At 48.1% G+C, this 26,570-nt stretch overlaps 1 protein-coding gene and 1 pseudogene across 12 annotated transcripts; one reads left to right on the top strand and one right to left on the bottom strand.

The window, feature by feature from the left end:
* On the bottom strand, positions 1–26,407 carry LOC109755663 (formin-like protein 12). Of its 12 annotated transcripts, XM_073499921.1 has the most exons (19): positions 25,998–26,404; positions 24,640–25,337; positions 24,346–24,567; positions 20,730–24,261; positions 20,510–20,669; positions 20,236–20,359; positions 19,506–19,577; positions 10,529–10,627; positions 10,390–10,431; positions 10,105–10,185; positions 9,969–10,019; positions 9,805–9,886; positions 4,775–4,869; positions 2,144–2,215; positions 1,952–2,068; positions 1,763–1,831; positions 1,611–1,677; positions 435–753; positions 1–335 (listed from the first exon to the last, which is right to left on the bottom strand). In XM_073499921.1, the coding sequence occupies exons 1-18, from the start codon at positions 26,068–26,070 to the stop codon at positions 572–574; spliced, it is 5,838 nt and encodes a 1,945-aa protein (XP_073356022.1). In that variant the 5' UTR covers positions 26,071–26,404; the 3' UTR covers positions 1–335; positions 435–571. The 12 variants fall into 12 exon arrangements, with proteins under 12 accessions (XP_073356022.1, XP_073356028.1, XP_073356030.1 ...); XM_073499927.1 differs by having other exon boundaries at positions 9,969–10,014; positions 20,510–24,261; positions 25,998–26,407; XM_073499929.1 differs by having other exon boundaries at positions 9,805–9,881; positions 10,390–10,421; positions 20,510–24,261; positions 25,998–26,407.
* On the top strand, positions 14,650–19,499 carry LOC141023304 (uncharacterized; annotated as a pseudogene).
* Positions 26,408–26,570: the final 163 nt, after the last annotated feature.

Below are 26,570 nucleotides of genomic sequence, written 5' to 3'. Positions count from 1 at the left end.
TTACAGAAAGTACATATATTGTAGAATCACCTGGTTGAGCTATAGTGTTGTGTGTCAACCTATCTATCGCTTCAAAACCGCCTAATCTGTTGGTAGCAAAATTTCCTGTGGTAAACACTAATCCTTTTCTATTTCTTCTAGACTACAAATCATTGCTTACATTTCTTTCATTTTCCTAATTTACAACCACTGGCCTACTCCTGCTGCTACTGCTAGTGTAAAACAAATGGGGGAAAATCTAATAAGAAATCTGTACACATGGACCTACGTTAGGTGCTGGGTTAGCTTTGTACAGTGTCATGGGCTATCAAACGTGGATGTCCAACCGGAAGTATCTGTACGAAACCAAATAAGTGATTCTAGGTTAGGGTTATACCGAGAAGAACATTTCACGAGTTAGGATGAAACAGAGCATATGCATAATTGTATGTTACCTTGTCTTGTAGGCATGAGATGTCCCCAAGGAAGTCATGCATCTGGTGACAGTCCAGCCTCCTGAAGGTCTGCATGGCTGGCAGAGGTCGTCTGCTGAGGAAAAACTGATGACCGTGTCCATGTTTCGGGACAGATATCATTTGAAGGGCGACCTTGGTGATCCTACATTTCCATCTTTCGATTTTACAGGAGTTCTGTCCTGGCTTGCTTCCTTTTCCGCTTCTTTCAGCGCTTTCTTCCTCTCAGCCTCAATCTGCTTGAGATTCTCCTCGTGCGCCTTCCGAAATAACCCCACAAAGGTCAGAAGGGTGGAAGCAACTGCATAGTTTTCAAGATTCAGTATGAGTGAGAGATAAGAGGGATATCAAATTACTAGCAAATGCTTGCTTTATTTTGGAGATAGATGAGGACATGCAAGGAGGAGTTTAGGACATTGATGACATTTTTTAATTTCAAAGTGAAAGAAAGACATTTAACATCGATTAAATGATAAAGCAGGTCATAAATCGCATAAAAGGAACTGTTGTAGTTCATAGACATGTATGTTTGCCATTTGATATTTACTGGCTCAAAGAGAGCAAACTGAAGAGGGAAATAGCTACAGCAGATCTGATAAGGAGCAAACTATAGGAGTATTCTAGAGGCAAATAAGCAACCAGTCAAGCAGATCAGACGATCAGGTAAATGGTGATCCCAACCAGGCAACCACTCAACCAGTATTGATAAAACTGGAGACAGGTAGCAATAAGCCAAAATCACCACAAAGAAGTATAGCTAGGAGTACTTGGGAGAGAATCCTCATTAATCCAGCCGAGGTTCAAAATCTCGCCTTTAGCTCGTTATAACATCGACCAATGAATCTCAAGAAGTTTTCTCAGCCCTGGCTCCACACTTCCAGGTGAAGCGTTGATTAACTTATTGCAGAAGAAAAACTGAAAATGTATCGTTGTCTTGGTGAAGGGCAGGTGCAGTCTGCCTATACCATTTTAAATCAGACCAAACACATCCATAGTCTCTAGTTTCACACTCTATCATCTTAGTGCATCAATGGTGACAACACACTATCTTCACTAAAACTTCACAAGCATAATTGGAAAAGGAGGAAATAAAATATACATTCATTTAGAACCATCTCACATAGACTGATTCAATTGATAATTTGGCATGGAAATTACCTTGCTCAAAAGGGTATTTTGCAGGGTCTTCTCCAAAATAAAGGGAAATTGCATCTGCACTTCTACCCTGTCAGCACTTGTACGTCAAAAGTGGGCAAATTTGAAGTGTACACTATTAGTAATGAAAGCAGGGAGGGGCACGAAAGGCTTACTACATCAGCGTAGAGTGCTGATAGGGCACGTACATCAGCACCAGAATCATCAAGGAACTCCTTTAAAGTCTACATTGCATTGAAGCAACAAATATATAGAGCACCATACAAGAAAACATTGAAAAATACAAAATAGCTACCAAAACACTTCATTAAAAGCAAATGGTCTCAGAAGGATGGGAAATGTACCTTTCGAAAAACATCAGAAACTGGCCCATCAGTTTCTGAAGCAGTTAGTTCCTGTTCAACTTTCTCTAGCCCTTTTACAACTGCCTGCTGTTCCTCCGCCAATGCTTTCAATTGCAACTGTTTAAATAACTCCAGAATATTTAGTAAATATTATCAATGCAAGTCATCCATATTAGTCAGCATGCACAATACCTTCGAAGCAGCTTCCAAGCTAACTAGATCCTCATGAAAATCCAGTAGTTCTGGTGACTTTCCTGCAAGGGACTGAAGAACACTTAAACCAGTCATTAAGTTTTGAAACATACTGTATGAATGCAAAATATGCAGCATGAAGCCATGAACCAAGAAAAATATTGGCGATTGATTTTCTTCAAATTTATAACACATTGTGATTCTAAGGTCCGCGTCTACGTTTACAACACCCATATCATGATCTACGATTCAACACTAAACTAGCCAATTGTCTATAGATTCACAAGAGTTTGAATTATAAACAAATCTACATTACAAAAAATAGGACCTGGTCAATAATAATATCCTGCGATTTGAAATCAATGTAAAATCATATCGAATTACTTATAACCATGATTCAGATTCTCCTTTGTTAATACGAGTATCTTCAGACATGGCCTAGTATATGCATACAGATAATTCCAATATTTTCAGGTTGAATTGCCTGTCTTTTTGAGGAAACTGTAGCGAGGCCCCAACAGTGAACTTATTAATAAACAGAAAAATTACAACTAATGTACAATATTTACTGGAAACCCTGTGAGTTGATCTCTACAACAAGATGGCTACATGGGATACTAAGCTAAAGAATCCAGCCAGTTAAGCATAGGGGTCTTAGACTCTTAGGCTGCATTTGGCATTGCGGTTGATTATGATAATCCAGCTTTTCCGACCAGCTTTTGCCCCTTTTGCTGTTTGGCTAACCAATTTACCCTGCTCTTGTGGTTATTTTTTCGAGCAGATTATAAAATAAGTTAAGCTCATCACAGTTCAGCAATAGTAAACTGAGCCTTAGCCTACTTTTTAAACCTATACAAAAGTAGCTGGCAGTCCTTGAGAAAGTTAATCTTCCACGAAGCAAAGGAGGGTCTAGTTTGCTCAAAGATTACATTAGGGTAAAGATTTCAAGCAAAACGGCTTCGAGAAATAGGTGTGCCAACTCTTGAGATGTGCTCTATAGCACGAGGGAGGCCAATTAGTGTGCAGGTAATACCAGCAAGCCACAAGCCTTGCTTAAGTAATGAAAGAACAGATAATCGTGAGTTTCTAGAGTATCGGGTCCACAAAGCACGCAGGTGGAACTGTAAAATCTAGTTCCTTCTGATTAACATGTCTCTGGTGTTAAGTCGGTCTTGGAGTAGGAGCCAGGAAAAGGCCTTGACTTTAGGATTGCACTTGCAGTTGCAGGCCCAGAGCCATTTAAGATAACATGGGATCCTTGGAGACTTATTTAGTTTTTACCTTGGACAATTTTTTGACCCCAGATGCAGCTCCAGACATCATTACTGAGATCATGAAGGTAGATTCTGTTAAGATGTTGATGGAGGTAAAGCAGCTCATTGTAGGCTTGACTAGAAAGCAGAAGGCGAATCATGTGAAGGATATTGACAGCTAGGCTGATCATCCAAAAAGCTAAGCTGGTCATTTGTGGTGAAAGAGTGAAGTCTGGCATAAAGCTCACAGGGAGGCCGCCCGATTCAAGGATCATGTACAAAGGAGATGTTTGCCGCCTCTATTAATATGACATCTGGCGATTCTTTTTTACTTGTCACAGAGGCCCAGGGGCGAAGCCAGAAAAAATTATTGCTGGTGTCATATTTGTAAGTATAGTGGTAGCATTGCGTGTTTGTAAGAGTATTTTGTTACCTCTAAAGTAGGCTAGTGAAAAATCATTGGTGTCATTTGAACCCTGGGAAGGCCGAAGACATCAACACCACCAAAAAGAACCCGCATGAGTGGAAGGAGGAGGTGATGCTGTTGTCCTAACAGAGAGGCCGCTCAATTCAAGGATCAACTAAAAAGGATTTTTTTTGTCGCCTCTATTAATATTTGGCGATTCTTTTGTACTTGTCACGAGGCTGAAGACATCAGGCCACCAAAAGAACCCACACGACTGGAAGGATGGGGGGTGCTGTTGTCCTCATAATATCACCATACCAGGCTAACCCATGGAATCTTCTCCTTACTGTAGAATTTATGAAGTCTGACCATGAGGGCATCATTCTGTACAGACAGAACAACAACAGCAACCCCCCCCCCCCCTCCCCTGTCTTTGCAAACCATATTCGAGGCTGCAACTGGATTCATATGGACCAGAAAAATCGGATTTGCCTCGAGCCAGAGCGCTGTGAATTACCAGTCATCAGATGGCCAGGTGAGATCAGGAAGCGCTGAGAGCACCACGGGACTTCATGGGATGGCAAGTGGGGCATGGGAGGCAAGAGATAAAGCCTATTTAGGCTGTTGAGTCGATTTAGGCTATTTATCAGTTTTTGCCAATACACATGTATGTTTACACAAAAGAAATTGTGTATTCATTTCGAATTGAGGTGGGCCTGCCCCAGCCAATCAAGCACCCCTCCTTGTTCTCACTTTGCCTATCGAGTCTCGAGCATCCATCCTCTACTGCACCTTGCCATCAGGTTATCGTCAATGGTGTTTGCCATCCCCCATTCTCAACTGGCACAAAGCAGATCATTGCCAAACCACAAACTAGTTTGCATGATCTGGATTGGGGTTCTACGTGGATTAACATGAATCAGCTAACTATATAATGTTATTTTCCTCATTTTTTAATCAATCAATCCATACCTTGCAAAGAAAGTGCATTAGTGTTGTTCTACTGCTGGTTGCACGGGTCTCTACAAGTTTTAGGATACTGTCCAAGCGGAAACCAACAGCCTGGCCTGCAAGGGGACAGCAAAAAAGAAATTGAAATTAAAAAGAAGATATGAGGCAGAGGATAAAATTGTTTGGTAAACAAAACCTCCTGAAGATGCAATAAACTGGTATTGATACAGTTTCAATCTGTTAGGAATAAGCAACTTATATTCCCATGAGGCCATAGGCCGATATATATACATGTACAGGTGTGGAACATATGCAGGAAACCCCTTATACAATGAGATAAATACAAAGGGGTACATGACTTATATTATAACTCTAACACCCCCCCTCAAACTCATGGTGGATGAACAACACTGAGTTTGGAGAGATAAAAGCCATGTTGTGCTCTAGTCTGGGCCTTCGTCAGGAAATCTGCCAACTGTAACTCGGAAGGCACATACTGAAGAGCAAAAACCTGATCCTGCACAGCAGCGCGCACATAGAAAGCATCAACACCAATATGCTTGGTGAGCTCATGCTTCACAGGATCGCGCGCAATGCTAATAGCACCCGTACTGTCAGATAAGAGCAGAGTCGGTGTAGTGACAGAAACACCAAAATCCTGAAGTAACCACCGTAACCAAGTCACCTCTGCCGTCAAAAGAGCCATGGCTCGCAACTCAGCCTCAGCACTCGAACGGGAAACTGCAATCTGTTTCTTCGTCTTCCAGGCAATGAGAGAACCACCAAGAAAAACACAGTAAGCAGAAAGTGAACGGCGATCAGAAGGATCACTAGCCCACGTAGCATCCGAATAGGCCTGAAGCTGTAAAGAACTGGAGCTAGGAAAGAATAGACGGTGAGAGATCGTGCCCCGAAGATATCGGAGAACACGAAGGAGATGACTATAGTGAACCGATGTGGGAGCAGAGACAAACTGACTCAGAATATGAACCGGATAAGAGATGTCCGGACGAGTGACAACTAGATAGACAAGACTGCCAACAAGATGACGATAACGCGTCGGGTCAGGGAGAGGATCACCATCAGTAGCACGGAGGTGAACATTGAGCTCCATAGGAGTCTCAACAATGCGCTCGTCAGTAAGAGCAGCACGAGCAAGAAGATCCTGGATATACTTTTCCTGGGATATAAAAAAGCCATCAGAGGTAGAAGAGACTTCAATCCCAAGAAAGTAGCGAAGAGGTCCAAGATCAGACATAAGAAACTGCTCATTAAGACGGGCCTTTACAAAGGCAATATACTCAGGGTCATCCCCAGTGATGACCATGTCATCAACATAGAGAAGAAGAAGAGTCCGACCACGAGGAGAAAGGTGAAGAAACAAGGCTGGATCATGAGCACTTGCTGAAAAACCAGCAGTAGTGACCACAGAGGCAAAACGCTCAAACCAGGCGCGAGGGGCTTGCTTAAGGCCATAGAGAGAGCGACGAAGACGACATACCATGCCATCAGGAACAGAATACCCAGGGGGTGGCTGCATGTACACCTCCTCACGCAGCTCACCATTAAGAAAGGCATTCTTAACATCAAGCTGAGATATAGACCAGTGGCGTGCAGAGGCAACGGCAAGAAGTGTACGAATAGTGGTCATATGGGCCACAGGAGCAAAAGTCTCGTCATAATCACGACCATGCTCCTGCTGAAAACCACGAGCCACGAGACGAGCTTTGTGACGCTCAAGAGAACCATCGGAGCGAGTCTTAACCTTGTAGACCCACTTACAAGTGATGGGACGGACTCCGGGAGGAAGAGAAACAAGATCCCAGGTACCAGTGCGTTCAAGAGCAGCAATCTCCTCTGCCATCGCAAACTGCCATTCAGGATGAACAACAGCCTGACGGTAAGAAGTCGGCTCAAGAACAGCAGCACCAGCGGTGGGAAATCCAAAGCGATCAACAGGCGGAGGAGGACGAGAACGCAAGCCATAAGTAGGCTGAGAGGAAGAGGACGACTCATCCAAGGAAGCATCCACAGGTCGTGAACGACGAGTGTAATGCTGAGGAAAAGATGGAACAATAGAAGGAGGAATCGCCAAGGTAGAATCGGGGGTGGCGACGAAGAAGTCACCGGAGATGAAGGTGTAGAATCTGGTGACATGCTAGGTGAGGAGACCGGGGAAGATGGTGGCTGCAGATCGACGAGGGGTGGAGAAGCAGAGGGAGTGGAACGAATAGGCACAGGCGCGACGGGGGTGATAGGTGAGTCAGGAAAAGTGAGGAAAGAGATATCCTCCACGGAAAAAATCGATGAAGATGGGCGTGGGTAGAAAGGACGAGACTCATCAAAAGTCACGTCTCGAGAGATACGCATCCGACGACCGATAGGATCCCAACAACGATAGCCCTTATGTTCATCACTGTAGCCTAAGAAGACACACTCAACAGACTGAGCGGTCAGTTTGGTGCGTTCGCGAGGGGCAAGAAGAACATAGCAAACACAACCAAACAAGCGAAGCATCGAATAATCAGGAGAACGATCAAAAAGACGCTCAAAAGGAACACCACCCTGCAAAGCAGTAGACGGCTGAAGGTTGATGAGATAGGCGGAAGTGGAGATAGCCTCGGCCCAAAAATGAGGCGGAAGAGAGGCGGCGATCATCATCGCACGAGCCGTCTCAAGAAGGTGACGATGCTTGCGCTCAGACACGCCATTCTGAGCATGAGCATCAGGACAAGAGAACTGGGCAAGAGTACCCTGCTCAGCAAGGACACCACGCAACATCTTAGAGATATACTCGCCAGCGGAGTCAGCACGAAAAACACGAATGGGTGAAGAGAACTGAGTATGAACCATGGCAGCAAAACGCTTATAAATAGACAACACCTCACTACGAGAAGTCATGAAATAAAGCCATGTGTAACGAGAAAAATCATCGATGAAAATAATATAGTATTTATGACCACCTTTCGAAGCGAAAGGAGCCGGATCCCATACATCAGAATGGACTAAATCAAAAGGACGCTTAGACACTGACCCACTATGTGAATATGGTAACTGAATCTGCTTGCCAAGACGACAACCCTGACACTCTAAAGAGACATCTCCTGAGACAGACCCCAGAAGACCTCGACGAACTAAAGACGATAACCGAGAACCACACAGATGACCAAGTCGATGATGCCACTGCTTGAAGGAACCAGTAACAGAGGCGACAACAGCGGAGGGACTGGCGATGGTGGTGGCAGCGGAAGGAACATGAAGCCAGTCCAACTCCCAAAGCAATGGTTGAAGCTGTCGAGGGAGATGACGAAGTCCCTCAGGAGGAGGATCGCGCCTTGCGCAGGTGTTTCCGCTTTGTGTAGCACTGGGACTCAATATGACCATCATTGTTGCAGTAGTCACAATGTGGACGGGGGCGACCTGAGCCTCCAGAAGGAGTGGGCAAGAGCGGCGGAGCACTCGAGCGAGAATGAGGCGGTGCAGCAGGTGGAGTGGAAGAAGCCCGAGTAGCGAGCACAGAGGGAACCTCCAGCAAACCAGCACCACGTAAGCGAGTCTCCTCAGCACGAATCTCTGAAAGCGCCTCCATGAGAGAAATACGGCCACGAGCAAACAACTGAGCACGCCGGGGCTCAAACTCCTTACGGAGCCGAGACAGGAACTCGTAGACGCGATGAAACTCCAAATTGGCCTGGACAGCCTGACAGCAGGGGCAAGTACGACAACCAGCACTGCGGAGAGAATCAAGTTGGCGCCAGATAGCAGAACTCTATGCATAAAAGTCATCAACAGTAGAGTCACCCTGCTGAAGAGCATGCTCCTGACGAACCACAGAAAGGTATAAGGCATCACCAGAGGGCTCATAGCGCTGACGAAGACAGGTCCACATCTGAAAGACAGTAGGAAGACCCAGAAACTCAGAAGCAAACTGAGGCAGAACACTAGCAGTGAGAACAACTGCAGCACAAGCATCATCATCAAGCCACTGGGTGTAAACAGACAAAGCACCATGATACGTCTGAAGAGCCTCCTCATAAGCCAAAACCCTCTCATCATAAGCACGATCAGCAGCCTCATCAGCAAGCTTAGCCGCATCCTTGGCGACCTGATTAGCATCCGTAGGAAGAACCAGTGGAGTCGGCGGAGTAGGGGCCACCGGAGGAACCGGACGTGGCGGACAGCAGACCTCGCCAGAAAGAACACCCCAGAGACGGATGCCACGCATGTGAATGCGCATGAAGCCAGCGAACTCGGTGTAGTTAGTACCATCGAAGATCACCGGACAGCGAGGGACAGCAACATAGCCCGATGCAGCAGACATTTTTTTTTACAGAATCTAACGCGAGAGCTTGATCCGGCTGGAGAACAACAGATCGAGCCCAGCGGCCAGATCGAGAGCACAGTCGGACGGGACGCCGGCAAAGCTGAGCAGAGCAACTAGGGAATCAGTAGATCGGGCGGACGGCTGACTAGAACCGGCGAGCAGCGGAGATCGGCAGCGGAATCCGGCGAGGACGGCGACTGGGATCCGGTGAGGACGCGAGTGCAGCGGAGATCGGCAACAGAGGGACAGCTCGATCGGGCGGCGACTGGGATCCTATGAGGACGCGAGTGCGGCACGGGTCAGCCTGGTCCTGGCGATCCAGCAGTGAGCGGGCGGGACGAGGGATCACGCCGTCCTGGCGTTGACCTGCAGGGGGAGAGGAGCAGGCACGAAGGACCAGCGGCGACCACAGACGAGGGTAACGGCGCGAGGTGGATCAACAGCACGAGTTGCAACGTGCAAAAAAAAGTTGACCTAGCTCTAATACCATGTTAGGAATAAGCAACTTATATTCCCATGAGGCCATAGGCCGATATATATACATGTACAGGTGTGGAACATATGCAGGAAACCCCTTATACAACGGGATAAATACAAAGGGGTACATGACTTATATTATAACTCTAACACAATCTACTCCCCAAAATAGTACCGTACAATAGATAGTTGGAGCATTCTTCCCAACTAATAGTCTAATAGGATAGTTAGAAATCAGCGAAGACATTACCTCTTGGTGTCCCTTCATTTAATGTGTTCCCAATTAACAGAATGTTCTTCATGATCACCTTCAGCTTCTCAGAGCCTCTGAGCTGATTGGCATATCAGAAATGAGTTCTCGCGTGCTAAACATGAATACTGAATGTGAGAAACCTTAGTTGTTAGAATGTTTACCTCCTCACAAGCCGCTGCCACGGTCAGCAAATTCTTTCTAACATCCCTAATCTAAGCAGGAAATAAATAAGTGGAGAGTGAGAAAGCCATGAACAACACAAATGACCTTAATCTCTAAAACTTAACAGTGTATGACCTGTGTCTGAAACTGAATCTTGAAAGCAAATATCCTAAACTTAGATTCAATCCTTGGCACCTTCATCAATTCTAGAAAGAACTGCATATATAGGAAAAAGATAAATAGTAAGGTAAACTGAGGTACAAATGTAAAATGTCATTTAAAACTTCAATTCAGATAAAATATGACCAGAGAAATATATAAGAGAAGGAAGCTATAAATTATGTGATAAGCAGGTAAACTTAGATGAAACATGATATTTGCATTAGAGTAATGCGTGTAAGCCAAAAGATATAGATTTACCTGTTCACACTTTCCAAGAGTTTCCTTGTCTCCTGTAAAGTTCTGCCAGCCAAATTTACAAAATACGTAGAAAAAAAATTGTTCATGATTATACTAGAGACAAGGGGAAAATTCAAGGAAGTGTTAGTTTGGAAACAACCTTTAGAAGATCCATTTCCTCTTTTGTTGGGCAAAACTTTATGAGATTTTCAACCTGATCAGCGTCTAAAATTGAATCGTCCAAGGCCAGAGCAGCACTCTATTATGAGCAGAGAAAGTAAAGACATATCGGTAGAGAAAGTACAATTACTATGTAAAAAATATATGCAGTCACGTGATTTAATTATGAAAAAAAGAATGATTTTCTGATTATTATTTTTGCGGGAAGATTTCCTGAATTAACAGCACACTTTAAACTTATTTGACTATTGACTCAACTCGCTAAAAAACCAGAATTAAATTGGTGTAAAGTTCACATAAAAAACAGGGAGATGGTTTTTTAAAATGAAGCAGCTTTAGCCATGAACTGAGTTCTCAAGTTCACCAAAAGAATGTGATTCTGAAAAACAAATATGCAAAGAACTTCCAAGCAAATTTTCGGGTGAAAGAACCCAGTGGCAAAACTAAATTTCCCTATAACTCACTTGTTGAATGTGTGGCCATGTATTGCTGGTCCAAGTGGCCCAGGCCCATTGGGGCTGACCTAGAAGAGTGCAGCCAGACATGTCTGGTGAGCTGCACGGCATCACACACACTGCATTGAGCCACTGGCTCGTACGCCCCTCCTCTGTTCTACATGGTATCAGACGCCACGGTCGTCTAGTAGCTAGCCGGCGGTGGGGTCCGGCGAGGAGGCTGCGGCGGGGCTCAAATCGGCGGCGGCGGTGGCGGCGTGCTGCGCGCGTGACGCGGAGAGCGGCCAGGCAGGGCTGCGTGGGTGGCTGCTTCTTGGACCCAAGGCAGAACCCCTGCTCGAGCTCTTCCTCGTCCTCGGGCGGCTGAAGAGGAAGAGAGGCTGCTCGGGTGGTTGCTGCACGGGAGGTGCGGCTGCAGAGGAGGTGCGGGTCCATGCTGCGGGTCAGGACCGAGGTGCGGGGATCTGCGCTGAGGGGGAGCTGCTGCGGGAGGAGCAGGGGAGAAGGAGACTGAGTGCTGCTGTTGCTGCTGTTTGAGGAGAAGGAGGCTGCTGTGGCAGAGGAAGATGGCGAGCTGCGACTGTGCTTGGTGCTGCTGCTTGCTGGTTGCTGAAGTGCTGAATAGTGGCACTGCTGAATATTGTGCTGTTGTTGCTGGTGGTGGTCTGCACTGCTGATCTGCTACAGCTGCTGCTTGCACTTGAGGGCTGCTAGTGCTGCTGTGGTTGTTGGCAGAGGAGAGGAAAGCTGTGGAGGTTGCTTGTTGCTGCTATTGTTTGCAGAGTTGAGGGAGGAAGACGACAGGTGGTGAGGTCACGGTCATGGATTCGGTGCGGTCGGATGATAGATGTTCGTGTGGTGCAGAGGAAGGAGGAAGGCACGTCGGAGATGAAGAGCTGAGAGGAGGAAATGTGCCAAGCAGAGACTTGGAGGATGCCCTGCTCGCCGCCATCAAGGAGGAAGCTGTGCTGTGTGCACATCTGGCCTCCGCCGAAGCGGCCTTTGATGTTGCACGCGCAAGGGTGGCTCGCATGAGGAACACGACAACCTTTATCAGGGATGTCAAAGAGGCGGAGGTCATCGAGGAGAGGAAAAGTTCGGCCTCTTTTTTCCGTACAAATGAAGGTGACACTGAAAAGGCCACAATTGCTACTCACAGAACTGATCCGGAGTGGATTCTTGACTCTGGTGCGTCTAAACATGTTGCAGGGGACTTCAGAGAATTTGAGTCATATGATCAGCTCACTCCCTCTCAGAGTAACACGATATGTACTGCTGACAGGACATCGCAACCTATTAAGGGCATTGGGACAGTTCAATCTACACTTGATATTAAGTTATCTTCGGTCCTACATGTGCCAGCTTTCCCGGTCAATCTGTTGTCTATGAGTGCTCTAATTGACCAGGTGGACCGATAACAGTTGACAGAGGAATGTGCTTGCTTACGGACAGGCCGATTGGAAGGAGGATGGGGACTGGAATAAGGTGTAGGGGACTGTGGTACATGGACCGTGAGGGGCTTGGTCAGATGGGCAGCCCAGTGTTTGCGGCAATTGTGGAAGAAAGAGAGTCCGGGGCCATGAAACATCACTACAGAATGGGTCATGTATCCTTTGATAAAATGTTCCAGTTGTTCCCTGATGTAATGCATGGAGTAGATAAGAACAAGCTGCAATGTGATGCGTGTGAGTTTGCAAAACACACGAGGACGTCTTATGTGAGTAAGGGACTTAGAGCATCTCCACTCCCCCCCCCCCCCCCCCCCAAGGCCCTTTTTTATCGCCGGCGCTAAAAAAAGGGCCCAGTCGCGCCCCCAGAAGCCCACTTTTCGCCGGTTAGGGCCGAATTTGGTGTCGGCGGACCCAGGCCGAACCCGGCGCGCGGGGGCGCCGGGGGAAACAATTTTGGCGCCAAAGCCCGGTGGACCCGCCGAGTCAGCGACCAGCCGCTTTTCGTCGTCCTCATCGCCTCGTTTTCCCGCGGGGAATCTGCCAAGGCTGCCGGCGATCAGCCTTCCATTGATTCCTCACGGGCGGCGCAATGAAGACGCGCCGACGCACGCCCTGCCCCATCCCGGCACGCGTACACACGTCTTCCGCCCGCTCGCCGCCACCGGCCGCTATAAAAGCCGCCCCCTTCCTCGCCGGTGGACGTACACTCCTTCGCTCACAGCCCCTCTCTCGCTGCCGGCGCCCCACATCTCGCCTCTCTCTCCCCGTCAACAGCTGCCGCGTTTACAACCACCGATGGGAGAGCGATTAAACGGCGATGGAGCGGCGGCCAACGGATTCGGCCACCGCCACCTGCACGAGTGGGAGGCCTACCTCCTCCACGAGGCGAACTACCCAGCGCCGCCTGACATGCGCGTGCCGGGCTCGTGGAGGCTCAGCGCCGGAGGCATCCCCGTCCCCCCGACACCGAGCGACGACCGCCGCCCCGCCAAGATCGAGCGCGTTCGGGCATCTCTGCCAGAGGAGGTGCGGGACCTTCCGAAGTACACCGCCAGCAACCACGCGTTCTGGACGGCGTACTTCCAACGCCGCCACGAGGAGCAGCTCGCCTCCACCAACAACGCGCCGGTGAGGGGCCGTTTCAACACCGACGGGTGCCGCCTGTGGTGGGGCACCCCCGGACGCACGCTCCACGCCGTCCTAGAGTACCTCAAGGGTGGCAACGAGCCGCCGCTCGAGTACCCGGCGGCCCCGGCCCCGGCCCCCCGCCGGAGCGGCAGCTCTTGGCTGCCGAGGCGCATGGCGGGCGGGTCCTCTTCCTCCTCCCGCTCCTCCGGGTCGCCGGCGCTCGCCAACGTCAAGGCCGAGCCCGTGGAGACGCCGCTCGGGCGACGCACCCGCAGCGGCGCCCTCGTCATCAATGAGGGCGGTCGTGGCCCCCCTGCTCCCTCCTCCCGCCTAGCCGAAGATGGAGACAGGGCTCGTCGCTGTGAAGGAACATGAGGACATGGCCGCTGCCGACGAGACCTCCCTCAAGTGGGCGCGGGAGGACTACGTACAGCTGGAGATGGAGCACCAGCGCCGCGCCCTCTAGGAGATCGCCGCCTGGCGCCGCGGTCGCGACGAGGGCGGCGTCAACGTCCTTGAGGACAGCGACGACGAGGCACCGCCGCCAACCAAACCCATCCGCCAAGGCGACCCAGGGCAGGGGTGTAGCAAGGACGGCGGAGGCGTGAAGGAGGAGGACGACGACGGCGGGGACTACAGCGCCTTCTGCAAGATCTTCGGCGTGTAGGCTCAAGGCGGCGCGGCGTAGTAGTAGTAGTCAATGCTGTTTTTTTTCAAATTATGTTTTAAATATGTACAAAAATCAATGGAACGCCTAAATTTCGCCCAATTCTGCGTCGTGTTTGGCCGAATTTTGGCCGAGTATGCTTTTAAAAAACGGCGCCTGGGGCGACCTTGGGGCGGCGGCTGGAAAACCCACGGCCCCCAAGCCGAATTTATCGCCAGTTCGCCCCCAGGCGGCGCTATTTCAAGCCCCAGGGGGCCGAACGGCTGGAGATGCTCTTAGAAGTATATCCCAATTCATGCTTGTTCACTCGGATGTGTGGACAAGTCCGGTGGTGTCAGTTAGTGGTGCAAAGTATTTTGTGACCTTTATTGATTGCCACTCACGTATGACATGGATCTAAATGCGTCACAAGGATGAAACTTTCCAATGCTTCAAGACTTTCTATGCCTATGTGAAAAATCACTTCAATGTTGAGGTACATGTGATAAGAAGTGATAATGGCACCGAGTATGTGAACAAAGTGTTTGGGACTTTCTTATCAGAGCAAGGGATTTTGCATCAAACCTCATGTCCGGACACTCTTCAGAATGGAGTGGTAGAAAGGAAGAATCGACATATTCTGGAGGTTGCTCGATCACTGATGTTTACAATGTATGTGCCAAAATTCTTGTGGTGTGAAGCAGTGATGGTTGCGACACACCTGATCAATCGCACATCATCGAGAATATTGGGTATGAAGTCACCTTCTGAGTTACTTCTGGGAAAGAATGATTTTGTGGTTCCTCCCAAGCTGTCCAGTTGTGTCTGCTTTGTCAGGGATCACAGGCCATCTGTGGGCAAATTGGATCCACAAGCTGTCAAGTGTATCTTCACTGGGTACCCTTCTGGGCAGCGCAGCTACAAGTGTTGGAGTCCTTCTGAACGGAGGACCTTTGTGAGCATGGATGTCACCTTTAGGGAATCCGAACCATTTTATGGTGAGAAAACTGATCTTAGTGGATTACTTGAAAGTCTTGACCATACTGATCTTAGGGAATCCGAACCATTTTACCCTCGACGCGACATCCCGGCTATCTCACTCTACGCCGACGACGTGATGCTATTTTGCAACGCCACACCTGGGGATGTCGACGCAGTCAAAGGGATACTTCACCTGTTCGGCATGGCCTCTGGCCTACAGGTGAACTATGCCAAAAGCTCAGCCACGGTCCTTCATGGCACCGATGAGACCACAACACTGATAGAGCAGCTGGGATGCCCAGTTGCGGACCTTCCTATCAAATACCTCAGCATCCCGTTGACGACGCGCCGTCCCTCGGTTGCCATGATGCAACCCCTTGTCGACTCGGTGGCTGGGCAACTTCCAGCTTGGAAGGCGTGGCTGATGAATAGAGCCGGGCGGCTGGCCATGGTGAGATCAGTGCTAAGTGCCATTCCCGTCCATCAAATGCTGGCACTAGCGCCCCCAAAGAAAACACTACGACAAATCGAAAGGATCCAGCGAGGGTTTCTCTGGGCAGGACGCGCGGCTGCAAACGGGGGACACTGCCACGTCAACTGGAGACATGTTTGCCGTCTGGTCGAATATGGCGGACTCGGAGTTCGCGACCTGGAGCGTGTCAGGCTGGCGCTGCGCTTGCGCTGGCTCTGGTTTGCCCGCACGGACAGCGAGCGCGCGTGGCAGGGCCTAGACCTGCAGTTCACCGCCGATGAGCGAGCCCTTTTCTTCGCATCCACATCCATGGTGCTTGGAGACGGCTCGATTGCCCTTTTCTAGGAGGACCGATGGCTGCACGGGCAATCCGTCCGAGAGATCGCGCCCCTGCTCTACGAGTGTATCCCCAAGCGACGCCGCAAGTCGATAACTGTGGCTGCCGGCCTCGCCGGGAACGCGTGGGCGCGCGACATTCATGGCACCCTCGGGGTCCACAAGATCAGGCAATACTTGCTGCTGTGGCAGGACGTGATGCGCACTACACTCTCCAACGAGCCGGACAAGCTGCGCTGGAAATGGTCTGCAAACGGGACTTACTCCACGCAATCATGCTACTTGGCCACTTTCCAGGGATCGACTGCCTGCCACTCCTGGAAGCTCATTTGGAAGAGCTGGGCGCCACCGCGGGTGAAATTTTTTCCCTGGTTGGCTAACCAAGACCGGTGTTGGACCGCAAACAGGCTTGCTCGTCGAGGGCTACAGCACCACCCCCGCTGCCTCCTTTGCGACCAAGCACCCGAGACGATCCAACACCTGCTGCTCGCGTGCCCCTTTGCCAGTCAGACATGGCACGCAACCCTGACATGGCCACGCATCCCGGCCCCTGTCCCGAAGCACGAGGCCAACCTCATGGACTGGTGGCTGCGCGAAGGAGGCCACGCCACCAGGATTGCGCAAAGCCCTGCAGTCCGTCACCCTACTAGTGCCGTGGATGCTCTGGAAGCACAGAAATGATTGTGTCTTCGAGCAAGCTAGACCATCTCCCGAACAGATCCTGGACAAGATCAAAGCAGAGATCAGCTCCTGGGTCACAGCAGGGGCCCAAGGACTCAGGGTCGTCTTGCTGCAGTCATGGGATGTCCACTGATCCTAGCGCCTGCTATGTAATTCCAGCCTCCTAGGAGGATTGTACTTGTACACCCCACCTTTTCAATGAAATGAAACGCAAAGGCCTTTTGCGTTTTCTCGAAAAAAAATACCCAGTCTACTGTGACAGGTCAAGAGGGGGAGAGTGGTGGTGGTGCCGATTCGGTGCTGCAGCAACCAATTGAGGGTGATATTCCGGTACAGCGAAGCGAGCAGCAGCCCCAGAAAATGATAACACCACAGAGTGAAGGACCGATTGTGACTGATGGGGTGCCGAGTCAGGCAGACGGTACTCCCACCCAGATCGGTTGTGTACCGAGGTGGACAGCAGAGCAAGAGGAGCAGCTAAAGGTGTATTCACGGAAGCAAGGTGATGCTTCTCATAGGTGGCAGAAGGTGAATGAGGAGCGTAATCCTCAAGTATATTCAAGATGACAGCATCATGTTCAGGGGGGAGCAACCAACACAGATGCAGGGGGGAGCAGCAAGGTAGCAATGCAAGCTCATCTGACACAGAGGACTTGCCAATTGCTTTGAGAAAAGGTACTCGAGCAAAATCAGGGATACCAGCGCCAAAGTATGGGTTCATGCCAATATATTGGAAATCATGTTTCCTATGAAGCATTATCTCGAGCCACAAAGCATTTGTTGCTTCTCTTCAGCTGGTGTCTCTTCCAACTGATTGGAAGGCAGCAAAAGTGGATCCAAAGTGGCGAGCAGCTATGATAGAGGAGCTGGAGGCATCATGTAAGAACAAGACATGGGTACTAACACCTCTTCCAACAGGAAAGAAGGCAGTCAGCTGCAAGTAGGTATACACTGTGAAGCAGGATGCAGAAGGGAAGATTGAAAGGTACAAAGCAGGCTTGTGGCGAGGGGGGTACAGCTAGACCTACGGCATTGACTATGATGAGACCTTTGCTCCAGTAGCAAAGATGAACACTGAGGATCCAGATCTCTTGTGCAGCGAATTTCGGGCGGTCCGTACATCAACTTGATGTGAAGAATGCTTTCTTGCATGGGGACCTGAAGGAGGTCTACATGGAGATCCCAGGTTCTCTACGTCTGAGACTGTTGGCAAGGTATGCAGGTTAAGGAAATCTCTGTATGGTCTGAAACAGTCTCCGAGAGCATGGTTTGACAAGTTCAGACGTGTTGTATGTAGTATGGAGTATGGGCAGTGTAACGGTGATCATACACTGTTCTACAGACATAAACAAGGGAAAATCACTATACTTGCCGTATATGTGGATGATATTATTATCACAGGGGATGACAAAGAAGAAATAGCAAGACTGAAAGAGTGTTTGGGTAAGGCCTTTGAAGTCAAAGATCTGGGCCGACTCAAATACTTCCTGGGCATAGAAGTGGTCGGGTCTGCGAAGGGGATTGCGCTATCTCAGAGGAAGTATACTTTAGATCTCCTAAGCGATGTAGGAATGCTAGTATGTCGGGCAGCATCAACTCCAATAGATCAAAACCACAAATTGACAGCCCAGTCAGGAGAGCCAGTGAATAAGGAGAGATATCGAAGATTAGTTGGGAGATTGTTGTACTTGCGTCATAGTCATACACGACCAGACATTGCATTAGCAGTAAGTGTTGTGAGCAGATACATGCATGAGCCTAGAAGTGAACATCTTGAGGCGGTACATAGAATCTTGAGATACTTGAAAGGTACTCCTGGGAAAGGAATGTTTTTCAAGAGTTATGGACACCTTGTTGTAGATGGTTATTGTGATGCTGATTGGGCTAGCTGCCTGGATGACACGAGATCAACTTCAGGCTATTGTGTCTTTGTAGGAGGAAATCTAGTGTCTTGGAGAAGCAAGAAACAACCTGTTGTTTCAAATCAACTGCAGAGGCTGAATACAGAGCCATGTCTCAGGGACTGAGTGAGTTGTTATGGATAAGGAATCTATTAGAAGAGCTGAAGATATTGAAGACCAGTTGCATGAATGTATGGTGTGACAACAAGCCGGCAATTAATATAGCAAACAGCCCGGTTCAACATGATAGAACCAAACATGTGGAGATTGACAGATTCTTTATCAAAGAAAAGCTGGATGCTGAGATTATCAAGATAGGGTATGTGAGCTCAGGACAACAAATTGCAGATTGCTTGACTAAAGGACTGGGAACCAGAGAATGCAGCTTAGCGTGTGACAAGATGGGAATGATAGATATCTATCACCCCTCTTGACGGGGAGTGTTGAATGTGTGGCCATGTATTGCTGGCCCAAGTGGCCCAGGCCCATTGGGGCTGACCTAGAAGAGGGCAGCCAGACATGTCTGGTGAGCTGCACAGCATCACACACACTACATTGAGCCACTGGCTGGTACGCCCCTCCTCTATTCTACATCACTGATAATTTATTTGAGTTAATACCCAATCTTCATGCTAACACTTCAATAAAACTGATGAAAACAAACTATGCTGGATCTTCTACACTAACTAGAAGGAAGTTGAGCAATCAACAGGTTTGCCCTTCCAATGATAGTATGTGCCCTCTTTGCTACCACCTACCAGGGTTGCTTATGGCGTTTGTCTTGCCGACTTTGCCGCTAAGCTCCCTTGTACGCATGTCTGCTCCCTACTCGGTGAAAATATGTGCATGTGCTGTTTGCATGTTCTCTAGAAACAAAGAGACGTCAGCTAGTAGCGAGATACTTACCATCATTTCGGAGAGTGGCATTTTGATTTTCGTCAACATGATCTCTGTGTTATTTGCCCGTCTTATATCCATCTGCGGATTTTCCAAGGACATGAACAAAACTTTCAGGGTTTTTATTTGCACCACAAGGACATAAGTTTTGTTGTCAGAAAGGAAATATAACTAAAAAAGTCCAATGCAAGCAGCTTAGAGTCAGAAAATTAAGCATACTTTGAGGTAGCTAAAAATTAAGACATGCTACAAAAGCAAAACCAAGTGTAAACACCATCTATGTTCTTTCCCTACACTAAGTTTAGTTCACGAAAAAGGCCATTGCAGCTTGCATGGTCTCAACATTACCATGACTTCAGTCTCACATGGTAACTTGGAGACAGTTTACACTACTTCTGTGCGACCTTACATGTGATATATCATGTTACCCGTATCTAGATACATCCGTATCTAGACAAATCTAAGACAAGCTTTTTGGGACGGAGCGAGTATGTTAAAGAGCAAGCATAGTATAATGCTTGTTTAAACCTAAAGTAATTAACATTCTATAAAATTGAATAGAGTGCTGCACTCTGTCTACATTGTATGGACCTGCCTTCCGAAAGGATATTACAGTTTTTTTAGTGCAGAAAAATATAGGAAATTTCTTGATGCTGACATGCTATGCACTATAAACTTTGATGCCACTACAGAATCCAATAGCATAGCAGAGCTGGATGAAATTGTTGGAACAAGTTACCAGGTGAATCTTATCAGTTTTGGAACCAAGAGATTTTCCAGCCCCTTCTGATTTTGCGCCACCTTTTGCCTTTGGAGCAATAGTGAAAAGAGATGCCAGTTCACTCACATCGAACTCAGAATCGCTGCATAGATGGTGCTATCAGTTAGCAGAATAAGAATGCACTAAATATATATTTTGCGAGAATTGAGCTGATAGCGACATTCGATCATCAGAGCAAGTTACGAGAATTTATATCTTCTGGCAAACAAACAATTGAAATAACAGAGAGTACCTATCAGCATCTTGCTTTTGAATTTCTGCCCATACACTTCCTTGCATTGCTCTTGTTACTTTGACCCAGTGCAGTGGTTTTAGAGATGACTTCCGTGCTACAGTAAGTGAGGTTGCGCCCAAGGAACGAAGACCTCTTGCACCAGGTGGAGGGGGGCCACCTCGTCCACCAGGAGGTGGAGGGGGGCCACCAGGTACTCCAGGAGGTGGAGGGGGGCCACCAGGTATTCCGGGGGGCATTGGAGGAGCAGGTGCACCTGGTGGGGGAGGGGGGGCACCTACTCCTCCATGCCCTCTAGGAGGAGGTGGTGGAGGAGTCCCGCCATATCCTCCGGGAGGAGGAGGAGGAGACGGAGCTCCACCTCGAAATCCTGCAGGAGGTGGAGGAGTTGGAGTACCTCCTATCCCTCCAATAGGCGGTGGTGGAGGTGGAACTCCTCCGATTCCTCCAGGTGGAGGAGGTGGAGGTGCCCCTCCATATCCTCCGGGAGGTGGCAGCGGCGGTGGTGCAGCCCCACCATAGGCTCCAGGTGGTAGCGGAGGAGGTGGAGGTGCCACTTTGTATCCTCCGGGAAGTGGTGGCCGCGGTGGAGCTCCACTATGTGCACCAGGAGGTAGCAGAGGAGGTGGAGGCGGCCCTTCGTATCCTCCGGGAAGTGGCGGCGGCGGTGGAGCCACTCCACATGCTACAGGAGGTGGTGGCGGTGGCGATGGAGCCCCTCCATGCACTCCAAGAGGTGGTGTTGGAGGCGGAGCTCCACCTTGAAATCCATCTTGCAGTGGAGTTCCTTCTCGTCCTCTAATAAGAGAAGGCTGTGGAGTTGTTTTATTTCCTTCAAGAGAAATTGGAGGTGGAATTCTTTCCTTTCCTTCACAAAAAGGAGGTGATGGCGGAATTGGAGCTCCAACTTGACATTCTAGTAGAGCTGGAGATGGGCTTCCTTCAATAGGATGAGGAGGGAAATTCCCAGCACTCTCTCTAGGTGGAGGTGGTGGTGGCTGCAGAATTCCAGCATCCCTTGTTAGAGGTGGAGGTGGAGCTATTACATGATCCTGGGAAATGGAAGGAGGCAAAAGTGCTTGATGTTGTCCAAAAGGAGGTGGTGGTGGAGGTGAGGGTACATCATGCCTTTTAGGTGAAATTGGAGGCAAAGGGCAAATTACTTCATGCTCTCTAGGCGGAGGTGGAGGAGGCGGTGGGGCAGACGGGGATGATATATCATTTATATGAAGAGCTGGTGTTTGAGGTAAATGGGGAGATGACAAGGATTGTGTTGAGGGTGTAACTGAAGGTGAGGGCAAAGGTTCTAGAGATGGGAGTAAAGACAAGTGTGGTGGCAAAGGCGGGGCTGCAGGTGGTGTTGAAGGTGGGTGACGGGGTTGACGTGTAAGTATATGAACAGGTGAAATTCCCCTATGCCAGCTGGGTGGATGTGGTGGGGTTGGAATGGCTCCATGTTCTTTTATATGAACTGCGGAGGGTGGGGTTTCATTGATCAGTTCATGCCGCGAGAATTCCTTGCATGCTTCCAAAGGAGGATCTAAAGGCTGTTCATGAGGTACTTCCTCTTTAAATTTTGAACTTGAAGGATCATTTGCTCCAAGAAGTGGAGGTTGAGAGGGGGGTTGTTTTCCTGGTGGTGTTGCTGCTTCTTTATATGAACAATCTGAAGAAGACTTTGAGCTTATAAGTGGTACCGATTCACTATCTGTAATTGGCAATGGTAGTTGTGGCAGTAGAGGAAGCAGAGGTGGAGACTGTGGTGTACTATGTTGAGAAGTTTTGGGAGATAAAGAATGAGGCATGTGAAAGAAATACTTTGTATCTTCACTGGTAGTTGGAACATCCATGTCAGTTGGTATATTTCTTCTGTTTGTTACTTCCGTGTCTATAAAATCAGAGGCTCCTAAGATAAAGTCTGTCATCACTATACTACTTTTGGATGGTAAAGTTAGAGAGGAAAAACCTAGGTTGAGAATAGTTTGTTTACGAGGACTAGAGGAGCAAGACCCTTTTTCTCTTCTTTGTGCATGATGAGATATTGAGGTGCTTGAATTAATTTTAGTACAAAGTGTATGTGAAGGAGGAGGTGGGGATGGCGCTGGAGGGTGAGATGCATACCTGTTGGAAGCAGGCAAAACAGGAAAAGATAGACTACCTGGATGTAAATCTTTTTCATGTGTCTTTGCTGGGTAAGGTTGTCGAGGTGGTGATAATGGTATCAAGGGACGATGAGGGTTAACATGTGATAATGGAGAATAGGAAGCTGACATCTCTATATATGCTTCCAATGATGAAGATGAAGGTAAAGATGAAACAGTTTTGATTGGTCGTAGAGGGGGATTTACTAGGGATGATCTCAGAGATGTAGAGGATGGGGGCGGTGGAGACACTGAAGGTGTAGCAACAACATCCCTCCCGCTTGTAGAAGGAACAGAGTTCTGATTAGATTCTGTTTGCAATGGAGATAGAAAGGACAAATCTGTCGATGCTGAACGGAGCACATTACGCCTGGGAGAAAATGGAGCAAAAATACGTTGTGTTGACAAAGGAAGAAAAGTTTTTTTCTTTAGCGCCAGTCGAGACGAGTCAGCTGTAACTGTACTTGCACTGGCATGAGTTAGAGCGCCATTTGCTTCCAGGCTAAAACCTTCAGGTAGCATATTCACAGAAGAAATATTCAAAGGTTGGCCTGTCGAGTTGGATACGGAAGCTTCCGTTCCCTCTGTTTGTTCTGCAGTTCCATTGTTATTGGAAGCATCAGACTGCTTAATCTTTTGCTCACCAGAATTTAAAATCAGGGTAGCACTTGTGCTCTGCAGGTGTGGCCTCCCTACCACTGGAGGCTCCATCCTGTTATTCTGATCTGCGGGCTCAATCACTAGTACGTTTGTTTCACTGATGCTAGGCTGATCCGTATTACTGTTGTTTTCTTGTTTGGTGCCATTGACAGAAGTAACGCATTCTTCTCTTGGACTATCTCCCTCATCCTGTTTGAGAGCAATGTCAATGTTAAGTCCTTCAGTACTATCAGCCTCCGTCAATATGATGCTTTCTGAATTGTGGACTGCATTGCCTAATTCAATCTCGCCCTCCAGCACTTGTTTTGGAGTGGTGACTTCAGATATGATTACTTCTTTGATCATCTGAATGTCCTTTGGACTATTGGTTTCCAATATAATCACCTCTTTGACCAGCACGTTATCAGTATGACTCAAGTCTTGCTTGGGATCCACTGTCCTGTCCTGCCTTGAATCACTGTTTTCAACTGTGCAGCCATCATCTTTATCTATGTAGGTAGCAGAACTCGAATTGATGTTGTCTCTGCCTCCATCTGTTGTACTTTCCAAACTTGACACTACTCTCGTTACATCTTCATGCATAATATTGGTGTCAACAGATGTGCATGCATTTTCATCATTTAGTATTCCAAATGACATATTCATGTCATCGGTTTTACTTTCTGGTGATCCATCAATATCATCACTGCTCAGCTCAAGACTGGAAAATGGTGAGATTTTCCTAGCTTCAATGCTTGAAGTACGATCTGAAGAAGCTATGGAACGAAAATCAGCATCCTTGTGTCCATCATGTAAGTCAAGACTACTGAAGATTTCTTCTGCTTCAAAGAACTCATCAGCAGAGCCAACTTCTATCTCATCACCACAGTCGTCGTCGTCGTCATCATCATCATCACCAGATGCAATTTCGGAAGACGCATCAGATTCAGCATCAAACTCTGAAAAGAGTACCTGGTTCAGGCATGCACTTGCAATTAACATTAATCGATTTGATAATAAGTTGCCCCAGACATGTAAGAAAAAAGCACGGCCTACCTCTGCTTTGAAGTTCTTTATGAACCGGTGATCAGCATCCCAAGAGACATCAATGTGCTCAAAGTTCAACTGTAAAATGTGAGACTGGATAAAGAAAGTATTGAACATCACCCTAAACATTAGCCTTTCATTTTCTAGGCCATCATCCACATGCAAGCATTCAAGGACCACATCACCTTGGACGCATGATCCCACATTTAACTTCACCGGCATGTTGTCTGCCTGCAGCGATAGTTAACAAGTAACTAACACAAATAGCAGAATGATCAAGATCTAAGCTGAGCTTGATGGTACCTGTCTGTAACGCCTAACATGTTTCTTGGCTTTGAATGGTGTTGCAAGAGCATTGCGACCTCTATCAAGCGTTAGAATATCCTGCCCATACACTCGAACTATTGGCCTACAACCACCTACTCCATCGAAATTTGGTACTCCTCTAAGAATTACACAATCCAGGGTGAAAGGAATAGGTTGTGTGGGCAACCCCAACTCGTAGTCCATTCTGCATATGTACTGTAGATATCGAACATGAGAAGGCTGTGGATTTAATGTTGTTAACATCTGAAGAAGCTCCTTCGGTGCTTGCTTGTACACCATGTCCAGAGTTCTTTGTTCCCCATTGTATTGTTTCCGGTACAGAAGAAGAGCTGCAAGCATAAATGCCAACACTGGCCATCCGCCTTTCTCACAGTGCATTAGCAGAATATTTTGCTTCCCTTCAAACATAAGCCACCTCTCGCTCAGCCTGAGGAAGTGGATGACGATGTCCAAAGGAAGCAATGGACATCCTAAGTATTGGCAGGGGTAATCTTTGACTGTAATTCTGTACAGGGAGAACAAGCCTGAAACCAGACTTTTTCCTTCATCTCTGAAGTTTAATACCATCAATGAAGAATCTGCAAACTGCTCACGGAGCTGCAACACAATGCTGTCCAGGTAATTCTTGTATTTGAATTGATCCATGGTTTCTGTTGAGAAGCAACAATCGAATACTGCAAGCATTGAACAGACCAGTCATTTTCTCTTCATGTCAAACTGGACTTGTAACTGTAAGCATATTCACGAAGATTTTAGCAGCATGGTGCAAGGCTGGCAGGCACTACTTGTTGAAAACAATCAGATATGGGAATAGCAGCACTACATGATAATTTTTGGAGCCTCTGTTCGCACAGTTCAGTAACATATTGAAAACCTATACGATTCACAAGATTTAAGTGTTGTGATTGGAAAAAGGAGCAGCACATTCATGTCGTAGTTTTGTCTCCCCGCTTCAGTCTTGTTCTAGTTCTCAAACTATAACTGCACGATAGTGATCGTGCGCCTGTTTTGCCTTAGCTATACAGCTACTTGTTCTTTTCCATAGGTTAGAACAGCACATTCATTTGCATTGGCCTAAGTAAACTAGAATGGTGTTTAAAAAAGTAACTAATGCAGCACGTACATAATGTAGACATTGGTGATAAAATGTGGGGAAAAAGAATAAAATCTTGTACTAGCAGTTTCTTCCCGTATAGACCAAATTATTACGTAAAACAGCTAAATTTATGAGGCTAAAAGAGCTATAATGAAAAAAATCGCGAGCAATTCCATGCCCCCTTGTATCCTTGGCGAATTGCCCCAACATTTCAAGAGGACGAGGCGGGCGGGGTTACCGTAGACGCGGTCTGCGATCTCGAGGAGCCGATCCGGCGGCTTCCGGTAGAACAGCCTCCGGAACAGCGCCATTTCCTCCTCCTCCCCGTTGCCGCCGTCTCCGGCGGCCTAGGCTGCGGCACCCCCCTTCCTGATCGCGTCCGCCTGCTCAAGCGCAACCAGCGACCGAGGAGCACTACCAACGACGCCTCGCCCGCGCCGCCGCGGCCGCCGGCGACCCCACGACCCAGCTCCGGCACGCGACGCGCGCGGGGGGAGGCAATGCGCGGCGGAATTCGCCCCTCGCTAGGGTTTCGCCCTCGTATTTTTTTCCTCAAATTTTTTGGTGCGAAAAGATCTCTGGTTTTTTGGGGTCGCTGCTAATTTTTTGGTGTTTGAGGTGGCGGAGAAGGAAGCGGAAGGAGAGGAGAGAGAGAGAAGGAAGAAAGGAGGGAGGAAGGAGGAGGCGGCACGAGACGGAACAGCAGAAACTACGGCTCGGCTCGGCTCGGCTCGGCTGTTTGGGTTTTTTTTTAAACAGTTTTGCTAAATCACATTGCTCTAAGTATTGCATATCTAAAGTCTATGTTATG

Source organism: Aegilops tauschii, chromosome 5, assembly GCF_002575655.3.
Source record: "Aegilops tauschii subsp. strangulata cultivar AL8/78 chromosome 5, Aet v6.0, whole genome shotgun sequence".
Classification (NCBI taxonomy): Eukaryota; Viridiplantae; Streptophyta; class Magnoliopsida; order Poales; family Poaceae; genus Aegilops; species Aegilops tauschii.
This window is presented reverse-complemented; position numbering and strand designations above follow the sequence as displayed.